Source organism: Alosa pseudoharengus, unplaced genomic scaffold (genome assembly GCF_046254945.1).
Source record: "Alosa pseudoharengus isolate Yale_2024_CS ecotype anadromous, Long Island Sound unplaced genomic scaffold, YU_APseudo_1.1 YU_APseudo_1.1_scf_7, whole genome shotgun sequence".
NCBI classification, from domain to species: domain Eukaryota; kingdom Metazoa; phylum Chordata; class Actinopteri; order Clupeiformes; family Clupeidae; genus Alosa; species Alosa pseudoharengus.
This window is the reverse complement of record NW_027468859.1, coordinates 18,126,257-18,137,955: the sequence shown is the minus strand read 5'-3', so window position 1 is coordinate 18,137,955 and position 11,699 is coordinate 18,126,257. Positions and strand designations below refer to the sequence as shown.

General features: G+C 44.9%; 1 protein-coding gene across 3 annotated transcripts in view; it reads left to right on the top strand.

Annotated features, from left to right (window-relative positions):
• The window catches only part of rcan2 (regulator of calcineurin 2), an 87,813-nt gene that overhangs the window by 32,867 nt on the left and 43,247 nt on the right, over nt 1-11,699 (top strand). Inside the window, exon 1 of one of the 3 annotated variants that reach the window (XM_076272189.1) lies at nt 10,598-10,921. The exons of the other annotated variants lie outside the window; for them this stretch is intronic. Coding sequence (XP_076128304.1) covers nt 10,835-10,921 — 87 coding nt within the window. The 5' untranslated portion in view covers nt 10,598-10,834. Of the gene's footprint in view, nt 1-10,597; nt 10,922-11,699 lie in introns of those variants that run through there. 3 annotated transcript variants of the gene reach the window in all.

The window sequence follows — 11,699 nt, the reverse complement described above, 5'->3', positions numbered from 1 at the left end:
ATGTGTCCACTCCAGTCCAGTAGACACTGAGATTGACACCCAGGCACTAAACAGTAGCTTCACTTGTCCTTCAGCCACAGGGCAGCGCTGGGAAACAGCGTGAAGTCGGTCCTAACAGACTATGTCCGACAAACAGGAGAGGAGCAGACAGCTGACCAAACTGTGTGTGACCGCTGAAAGGAGCGAGAGAGAGAGAAGGAAAGTGAGAAAAATGAACAAAGGGACCATGGATCAAGAGGCAAGAAAGAGAGAGAAAAAGAACTAGAGAAATAGAGTGAGTGACCAAGAGAGAGATAAAAACAGCAATGAAGAGAAAGAACTAGTGACAGAGAGAGACTGAAATGGAGATGGAGAGAAAGAACCAGAGAGAGAGAGGGAGAGAAATAACTATAGAGAGAGATGGAGAGAAAACCACAGAGAGAGAGATGGAGAAATAACTAGAGAGAGATGGAGAGAAAGAACCACAGAGAGAGATGGAGAGAAAGAACTAAAGAGAGAGAGGGAGTGAAAGAGAGGTGTGAGGCTGCCAGTGTCCTGGTGATGGGAGTGATGGATGGGACTGGGGCAGTGCAGGGCTGGCAGCCATGCTGCTCATTGGCGTGTAATGGGTTTCCTGCCACACTCCACTCGAACAGGACACAGACGAGATTACAGCTCACATGACTGCAACACACACACACACACTACAGTATCACACCTTTCACTCTATAGCTGAAGAAATGAACATACTCATGAATGTGTGTTTATGTGTGTGTGTGTGTGTGTGTGTGTGTGTGTGTGTGTGTGTGTGTGTGTATACACATGTACACACACATAATATGAGAAATTCTATACATACATACATAAACCAGCAGTGCAAGAAGAGATGGCTTTGCCTTCAAAACCAATGGGTGAACGACAGTCATGTCGCCTGTCTTCTCTAGCCATCTCGATAACAGAAGTGAGGAATTCTTCCCTTATAAAGGCAGCCGTGGCCTACTTGTTAGCGCTTCGGACTTGTAACCGGAGGGTTGCCGGTTCGTACCCCGACCAGTAGGAACGGCTGAAGTGCCCTATAGCAAGGCACCTAACCCCTCACTGCTCCCCGAGCGCCGCTGTTGTAGCAGGCAGCTCACTGCACCAGGATTAGTGTGTGCTTCACCTCACTGTGGGCCAGATGTACGTACATTTGCGAACGTAGCTTTATCAGCGTCATGGACAAACCACAGATTGCGAACGCTGTCAGACCCAAGTTTCCGTCATATCTATCAATCTTTGAATCCATAGTGTAAACTGCGCCTTTCTCTGCCTTTCTCCACGCATAAACGCAATTTACAAACGTCCACATCTGAACGGCAGAGCCTACATACTGTAAGCGCAGTTGAATGAAGTTAACTATGACAACATTAAAAAGAATCAAACGTTTAGCGATCATGAAATAATAGCATACATGATAAGATGTCAACAAGCAGGGAGATAATGAAGATCAGTAGTTCTACTCAAACTACTTGTGCACGTAGGCTATGGAAGATTGGTCAAATCTAGCAAGTAGGAAAGTAGGAAAGTTTAAGTGAATGACGTGAAAGTGAAAGTAAGACATTGGAAAGGCCAACGAAATGTAAGATTGCTTTTGATAGTAGCCTACAAAGATGTACAAAACTGGTGCTCTAAATAGCGATTCTGTTGTCTTTGAAAGGTTCTCTTATTGACGCACTGAACTGCAATTTGGATTAACACCTGTGGAAGTATTTAGGCGCAGAATAGACGCTTCCCCTCCAATTTTTTATGCTAAACTTCCACTTTCCCCAGGATCCTCCCATGAATGCATATGCATGACACGGAAAACGCTATTTGCCATTTTCAGCTCCCGTGACAGTAGGGCTGTAACGATACACCAACCTCACGATTCGGTTTGAATCACGATTTTTGACCCACGGTTCGATACGAATCTCGATTTTTCTTTCTTTTTTTTTTTTTTTGGGGGGGGGGGGCTAGACATTTTATTAAATAACATTTTAATAGTCTCCCTTAGAACACCAGAGGATTACAATATAATATATCTATTATTTTATGTCCTGATATAAAAATATTTTTCTGAATGACTGATATTTATGACAGCACACTTTATGCAGATTAGCCTATAGCCTAGGCCTACTATTTTTTATTACAACTCTACCTCTTTAATTCAGCTGTCTGGTTGAAGCCTGGAAATATTGTAAACAAAGTAGCATATAGCTTAGCCTATCATGGTCTACTGATTGGACTTCAGTTTCCCCATGTGTGTTTAAGTTTCAAGGTAATAGGCTACTTGTTCTCCTTGGGACAGGCCCTTTTGGGAAACGTTGGTATTGAGATGACCAGTCAACTTCAATGCAAGAGTTTTAAACAAATATGTGCAGCATGCTAATGATGCTAAGCGGATTTAATAGTAATTTAGCTAGTCGTCTATGCGTCCTTGCTTTCACGATTGTGAATGTTTTATTTAAGTCGCGCGTGTTCATTGAGCAGGAGATGGAGGGAGAGTGAGAGGGAGGGAGCGCGAGAGAGAGCGGGGCAAGGAGAGGGGGTTTACTTCTATACTGTTTGGTAAAGTTGCACACATAGTCTACAATGAAAGCAAGGAGAGGTAGGCTTATGAAATTATTATTTATTTATTTATTTGTTTTTGGACAATGTAGGCTACCGATAAGTAAAGCGGGAGTTGTGGGTTGCTTTTGCGGCTGCATAAGCTGCAAAGCACTGCGTGAAACACTAGAAAGGGTGTGTCGCGATTCTGCCTTTTCACACCGCGACACAGTATCGTGGATATGAATGTCGCGATTTCGGTTTAGAATCGTAAATCGTTACAGCCCTACGTGACAGGCAGTTTGCGTTTTTACATCATTGCGGCCTGTTTGTACATACCTCGCAATGATTTTACATGCACATTGCGAAACAAATACGCCTGAAGTGGGCGCAAAAGCGTTAGTACATCTGGCCCTGTGTGTTCACTGTGTGCTGAGTGTGTTTCACTAATTCACGGATTGGGATAAATGCAGAGACCAAATTTCCCTCACGGGATCAAAAGAGTATACTTACATGTATACTTATACTTATACATACTTATACTATAAACCTGTGTCTGTGTGTGTGTGTGTCCAACTTAATGCCTGCCATGGAGGCACACACACGTACACTCACACACACACACACACACACACACACACACACACACACACACTGGCTCCAGATAACGATCGTCTCCACAAACAGCTGGCTTCCCGGCAGTGATTAAGATGGGTGCCGGCCACAGCTCTGCTACGTGCGGAGTCACGGGTAACTGAGGCCTTAATGTGTTGAAAAAGCACAGCGAGGGGACCTGTTCAGCGCTGGACACAAAGCACCTTCAAGGGCACTGACGTAGAGGACCTGGAGCTGACTCAAGGCTCTGAACTTCCTCTACTTGAGTGAAAGGGAGCAAAATCAAAGCAGTTGTAGGAAATCAGATGAAAGATGTCCATTTCCTCTATGGTCAGTACATGGTGGTAAAATGGTTGCAGGTTGTTGTTGTTGTATAGTGTATGTATTCAGTCTCATAGACACCAGTTTTTAGCAAAGCTTTTAAAGCCAGGCCAGTATCATTGTCCCATGTCCAACCCCCATCCCCCCCCCCTCTCTCTCTCTCTCTTTCTTTCTCTCTCTCTCTCATACACATACACACACGCACACACTCACACACACACACACACACATACAAATACACAAATATATCACTCCATATCCTGTTAAGGTCCAAACCAATCATCCATGCTGTGTGAGTAGAGATGTCTATTGACATTCTACTTATTATTATGTAATTTATGAGCCTATTCCATCATGTGGTTTTATGTTAGTGTGTGTTTTTGTGCCTGTGTGTGTGTACAGTGTGTGTGTGTGTGTGTGTGTGTGTATGTGTGTGTGTGTGTGTGTGTGTGTGTGTGTGTGTGTGTGTGTGTGTGTGTATGTGCGAGTGTGTGTGTTTTGTTTGTTTTATTGCTGGGGAAAATTGATTTGAGTGTCACACATCATTGCCCGAATAACCAGCCGCTGTCATGTCCAATCAGGGCTGAGTGACGCAAGCTGCCCGTAATTAAATGTTCTCAGATTTGTGCATCGACAGTTTAATTGGACCCAGAGATTGTGGGGAAGATGGAAGGACCAAAGAAAGAGAGAGGCGAAAGAGAGAAGTCCCAAATGAATGCTATCCTAAGTGATAGGATACAAATCCAGTCGCATCCATAAATGTTTCCATTACTCCAAACTAGTGTGGAATCTGCATTCCTTGCTGATAGTGCTCTGCTTGAAATGAGATTAAAGAAAGCAAGTAGAAAGCTGTCAAATGTTGACTCACAAACACAGGGGAGGGTTGGTCTTATACAAGACCCGTAATCCCTCATAGAAAAGCAAATCCATGCTTTTAATCGATTCGCCAGGTCTCTGAATTTCTGTTTATTTAAGGAAACGACTTTATCCAAATTTAGACACAGTGTTTGATGCGCCACTCTCCAGAGGGAGAAAAAAGGAAAAAAGAAAACGTTGGGTTTTTCAACATCTTGTCTGGCGGCACCACCAGAAAAAGCGCTATTTATAGAGCGTTGATGCAAACTCCCAGCAGGCCGGTCCTCTATCACGGGCAATTTGCTGATGTCCAGCAGGTCGTTAAGGATCAGCATGCGCTATTAGGATCGCAGTTATAGCTGTCAGCTGTTTGGAGGGACGAAGCACCACCGGGATCAACGTCCATCTGATGTAATCATTCGATTTTCTCTCTCTCTCTCTCTCTCTCTCTTTTTCCACTGATCGTTCCATTTTAAGACAATGTGATCTTTTTTTTTTTTTTTTAAGACATTTTTTGTCATAATGGAAGATAAATCTATTTATGTACTAATCTCTCTCAATCATCCACATATGCCTCCTTCACTCAAGTGTTACACTGCAGTGTAATCCTTGCCAGAAATTGATGTTGACGGTGGAGGCTAAAAATCCTGCTTGAAAGAGACTTAATCCTGCAGAAATTGTTCCTAATCCTGTCCAAAATTCAGCCTAATCGGGTGGAGACGGTGTTTTCGTCCGTGCTTCTGCTGGATATTGTCGGACAGGGAGGACAGCAGGGGCAGGCGAGTGCTCTCCTCTCGCCCTGCGTGGTACTCTTGCGTTGCCTAGGCAACAGCCATGGATTTATACGGCGAGCCCGTTAAATGTGGTGCATTCCCCCTGGTGATGGCATGACCTTGAAACACCTGGCATGACCTTGAAACACCTGTCTGTACCGATTTACTGTCGGGAGTGTTCAAAGAAGTGGTTGACCTCTGGCACTTAGAGTCCATGCTACGTCCGCCCTGCTTGACACACACACACACAGACACACACATACTCACACACATATACAAAAATAGCATACTCAAATACAGACACACACTCGAATAAACACACTCACAACCCACACCCACACATACTCACACACATATACAAAAATAGCATACTCAAATACAGACACACACTCGAATACACACACTCACAACCCACACCCACACATACTCACACACATATACAAAAATAGCATACTCAAATACACACATACACATACACACACACACAAATTGATGTCATTAAGCACACTGCAGAAATCACCCATTGGGGATTTTCATGTGATGTACCTACTGACCCAGATAGCACTGGACTCTCCAGTTCTATTTTGATGATGACTGATCGGCGCCATACGGGGGGCCGGGTCAGGGCCAGGTGCTGCTCTGCCATTGGCTGACGTCTGGTGAGTGACAGCGGCGAGGCTCGGAGATCAGAGCTGCTGGCAGTGGGGGAGCTGGGCTGAGACGTCCGCTTTACTTATTTAGTGCTCGTCATCTCTTATTCATTCAGCACTCACCTACTTTTGGCCAAATTCTCCAAGAATACTGATTATATTTGCCTACTCTTTAGACATGTATTATTTATTTGTTATTGTGTGTGTGTGTGTGTGTGTGTGTGTGTGTGTGTGTGCTTGTGTGTGTGTGTGTGTGCTTGTGTGTGTGTGTGTGTGTGTGTGCTTGTGTTTGTGTGTGTGTGTGTGTGTGTGTGTGCTTGTGTGTGTGTGTGTGCTTGTGTGTGTGTGTGTGTGTGCTTGTGTGTGTGTGCTTGTGTGTGTGTGTGTGTGTGCTTGTGTGTGTGTGTGTGTGAGTGTGTGTGTGTGTCGGAAAGAGAGACAGTTTATTCCTAAAAAGCTTTGCTGAACCACTGGCTCTGCCCTGTAGCCCTGTTCCAACTGGTGCATTTCCACCTTTGCTACATACAAGCAAGATTCAGTGCAGTGCATTCAGTGTTCAATTTTCTCCACACAAACAGAGGCAGGTAGATGAAAGAGACAGCAGATGTTGCATAGAAATAGACACAACACACACACACACGCACACACACACACACACACACACACACACAAGTTATACACACAAATGCTGTGTTTGATCATTTGTCCTTTTCTCTGTTTTCTCTTGATGGGACAAGTGTGTATACACACATACACACACACACACACACACACACACACACACACACACACACACACACACATGTGCATAAGAGGGCTTTGAAGTTTTTGTCAGTATGTTCAGAGCCCATCGCTCATTACCAATTCATGGCTGCCATTTTTAGTCCCAGAAAAGTTTTTTTTTTCTTGTAATAAGAAATAGCTGGCATAACCTATGGCAGGGAGGGATGTGAACGCTGCTGTGTATTCAAATGTGTGTGTGTGTGTGTGTGTGTGTGTGTGTGTGTGTGTGTGTGTGTTTTCCATAATGGTCTTTCTTTTCTGTTCCCTTTGTTTTATTACTCTGCACCAACAGCAAAGAAAATGTTCAAGCGCTGGGCAAGGCAGGGCAGAGCAGGGCACTTTGGCTCAGAGGCACAGGAGGTGGGTAATGGCCGTGGATAATAAACAGTACCAGGCACATTCTTCTCCAAATCTCCCTGAATCACAGGTCTCTTTCCACATGATTCATTCTAAATGCGATGAGAACCAAAGTCAAGTCAGCACAGATAACAAAGACCATAGATAGAGTGAGAGAGGTGTGTGTGTGAGAGAGAGAGAGAGAGATAGATTGAGAGAGTGATAGAGGAAAGAATGCAGGATGTTCCAGAGGAAGTTAGCCGTCCAAAAATCCTCAAGCAAATACACAAGGCGAAAAGATGTCTCAAGTTAATTGGGAGAATACAAAGAATAAGAAATGTGATTTTGGGTTTTGAATTTAGATGTCCTTGGCCTGCACTTGTAGGAACAGTGTTTTAATTAAGGGAAGGGAGGGTGTGTGTGTGTGTGTGCGTGTGTGTGTGTATGTGTGTGTGCGTGTGTCAGGGTTGGTGGGATGGCATGTACTGTAGAAACAGTTGTTCTCTGGGGACAGTGAGGTTCCGACTCTCCTGTTGCTCATGCTGAGCTTCTCTGAAGTTTGTACCTCTGGAGAGCACTTTGGCAAAAACGTCTAATTCACATTGAATTTGGCTAAATCACTGAGGGAAAATGGACGAGAATAATGTCTGTTTGTGTTTGGAGTTTCTGCCTCCCTGCAGTGAGAGATTGAAATCGTAGACATGTCCCGTGGTTGTTGTCGGTTGTGTAATGACACAAATCAGGCTGATTGTGATTGGCACCCTACGGTAGACTTGTTAGACAGAATTTTGAAGGGATTTTGGGAGACAACACACTTTGAGTCTACGTGAATGAATCTGCAGGAGTCTTGGTCAGGTTCATGATTTATTGTTAGGCTTTAACTTTCTTCCGTGCGGTTTCCCAAAGAGTGTCTGGATCATGCTGAGGTCCAAGTCAATGCTTCCTGAAGTAAACAGTGCTCACATGGAAGAAATGTTTATTGTTTGGTTCCGCTATGGATTTCTGCAGATGTTTTCCAATAGAATAGACTGAACAGGATATACAGAAGAGTGTCTAGTGTCTGCATGCAGTTTGTGGTGTGGGAAGATGTCATCAAACAATCTGTTATTATGCAGTCAGTCTGATATAACATGCAGTGCTAATTACACATGGTATGATACTGTTGATTTTGATGCAAGGGATTTACAAACCAAACGTCCAAAACTGCTAAAAGAGGAAAAAACAGAAGGAGAAAAAGACAACCAAAGAAATGAAGAGCAACAGGAAGGACGTTTGACATGCAACAGAGTGGGACAGGATCAGAATCACACTCTCTGTCCTCTTTCTGTTCTATGGGTGTTTGAGATGCACAATGTCACCCCCCCCCCCCCACACACACACACACACACACACACCTTCCTCCCTCGCTTCTCTCCCCGGCCCACTCCAAACACTCTCCTGGGCACCGCAATCACCGCCCCGCTGGCGCAATTAGCCTAACCGCCTGTCCTCCTATATCAGTGCATTAGCGGCCCCCGAGCAGCCGGCCCCGCTAACATAAAAACAGCCACTTGTGATTCAAGATGGGGGGGGGGTGGAGGGTGTTACGTCAGCATTCGCTCCCCCTCTCAAAGGTCACCTGTGCCCTCCGAATCACACCGAGAGAGGAGGAGAGGTCATTTATTGACAAGAGAAAAAGTAATTTTCCATTTTGGAGGAGGACCGTGGTGGGAGGGGGGTAGTGGGGTTGTCATGTCAAGGCTGGCGGAAAGGTAAACACAGAACATGGCTGTTGGATGAAGCAAGCAGGCTATCCGGTGGTCAGCCGTGGTTTATGGTCTCAACAGCAGGCAGCAATCTTTCCGAGCTGACAGGTCAGCGACATCCTATTGTATTCGTATTGGCCCCCTATTGTTTCCACAGCACCTTCTCCAGCTCTCCTATAGCAGTTGGAGTCAGGGGCTAGTTAATATAAGGCCCCTCTCCGCTCCTCCGAGAGTGGTGACTGAATGTGAAGCATGTACTACAAAGCTCATAAACCATGAAACTGTTTTCTTCGCATGCCACAAGGGGCTGAGGGCTTGATGAAAAACACCTGTTTCCGTCCGTTAGTCCGTCTCTTTCCATTAGGCTCCTCTTGCAGCCTTCCATTATTATTATTTATTCTCATATATCAGTACAGGAACCAGAAAGAGTCAGAGCACACTGGGACACATATACAGTACAGTATGCCAGGTCAAGAGCAGAGCATTGAACACTGAGGGCAAATCATGCATCACATGACTAACATATTGGCCCCATCTTTGTTATGAGAATACCAGCATGATCCATGAATCATTTAAGTGTGTAATGCTATTTCGTCCCCACAACGATCCTGGTCCCCATAGTGCAACCTCACACACACACACACACACAGAGACAGCCATACTTACAACTCACACTCTTTTGTCTGTCTTGGGACTGTTTTGGCTGGCTGGCTGTTAGAGGGGCGATTTGATATGTAAATGTCTGGAAAAACATATGAATTATTAATCTCCTGTTCTGTTCGCTGGGTTGCTGCAGTGGTAGAGGCAGCAGCAGTGACATCACTGGGATCTGCTTCTACTTACACGACAATAGCCGCTCCACCTCAGCGCTTTATTGAGGCCAACAAAGAGCATGTTGTCCATACAACACAAGCAACCCTGTAATAGCAGCTGAATCAGGTAATCAGGAATAGATGGACCTGCTGATAGGACTAAGTCAGACTTTCCGAATAGGGCTCCCTGTAACAAGATAAGGGGTTGGCTAAAAAGTGATCTCTGATACTGAATTTAATCTGAATTTAAACTGAAGCTAATACTGTATTTGCAATTAACATTTCAACTTAACATTTTCAAATATAAGTCAGTGAAGAAATTTCACATTGCTTATTCTCACGTCTTACTATAACCATCTGGCAATTACTGTAAAGATCTTGTGATATGACAAAGAAAGGCACATTGTTGTGTTCTTTGCAGCAGCAGAGGTCCCGTACGCCCCACACAGAAGGTTTTTTGGTGCAAGGTCGGCCAGTCCAGAGAGAGCATGTGCCCCTGCATATCCTCATCTTGCAGACTCGTTCAGAAGTTCTAGAACATTCTCACGGTGACATGGCTGAAACAAGAAACAGAAATGGCTGCATGTCTGTCTCTCCTTGTTAAGATGGAAGAATGTAGATTGTGTGTGTGTGTGTGTGTTTGTGTGTGTGTAAAAGGCTTGAGATCTGCAGGAATGAGTCATGCACCACAGAAAAGCCTGTCTGTTCTGCACTGACTACAACCAGCTTCGGCTCATCATCATTTTCTGTTTGCTCCGCTGCATTACAACCAAACCTCCCAACACACACACGCACACACACACACACACATCAAAACAGAGATGAAAAGGAGAGTTAGAGAGGGAGATATGGGTGAGGTGGGGGGGTGGCTGGAAAAGAAATAAGTAAAAAAGAAACAGCTCTGGTTATTTGATTGAGTGAGGCTGTGATGTCATATATGTATATGGATGTGTGTGTGTGTGTGTGTGTGTGTGTGTGTGTGTGTGTGTGTGTGTGTGTGTAAATATGTGTGTGTGTGTGTGTGCGCGCGTCTGTCCACGCCTGTGTGCAAGAGAGAGTGTGAGAGGGAGAGGAGCAGCCAAGACTCTGCTCTCTTTCTCCCTCCTTCCCTCCCTCCCTCGTTTTCTCCCTCAATCGTCGGCTCTCTCTCTCTGTCGCTCTGCCTCGCTAGAGTAGAGGATCAGAGTACTAGCAGGGGGAGGAAAAGGAGAGCGTGTGCTGTGCTCTTCAGGCTAACCAAACAAACACACACCGGCGCACCGTCCTGCATTGGCTACTTGGTCACACATTTAAACTGTAAGCTAGCAGGCACGCAGACACAACCACGCACGTATACACAGTATACTAGACACACACTAGTTGTTGAGGTTGTGACGAGCTCACATCGGTCCTGGTGAAAGATGCCGTCCCGTAGCATGGACTGTGACACGTCCACGCTCATTGCCTGTATGGTGGATGTGGAAGTCTTCACCAACCAGGAGGTCAAGGTAGGCAGACTGAAACCAGGCAGGTGTGTGTGTTTGTGTGTGTATGTGTGTGTTGTCATGTTGGTGTTGAGAGAGCAGCAAACTCTCTTGTCCAGGTCTGTTTGTAACATGATCACCGTGTGAGTTTAAACTCAGGAGAAATCCTTTGACATCTTTGTTGAATTGATTTATGCAGTTGTGGTTTAAGGGCTGTGAGCGAGCACCATGTTCTCAGTGTGTCATGTGTCATGTCCTGAATTTAGCACAACTTGCTGTATTAACAGTCACACAGTTTACAGGGGTGTTGACATTGAATAGAGTCAAAGTTTCAAAGTTTTTCTTGGTCTCTCTGCGAGATATTTCAGGATGATGGAAGTACAGAAGTAGTAACAGTGCCATTAGTCATATCTTAGCACAAACTCATGACTTATTTTATGAGGCACGAGCAACATGACAGCATAACACTTGTCTGTGTGCTTATGAGTGTGCCATTTCTTCGGAAAATATATTTTGTAGCTTCAAATGTTTCTGTATGAAACTGCTGGTATAGATGTGAAAGATATGCATTGCCTTTAGAGTGTGTGTGTGTGTGTGTTCATGTGGAATGCACACTCATCACATCTTATATAATGTAAACACTGCCGTGTGGTACTCTCCTGTAGTGGCTAGTGTACACAGTGCTGTGTTGCGCGTTTGACCATAGGTAAAATCGGGTGCTATGCGTGTGTGTGTGTGTGTGTGTGTGGGGGGGGGGGGTTATGCATGTGTGCTGTGCTCTCAAGTGCGCCAGCTCTGCATT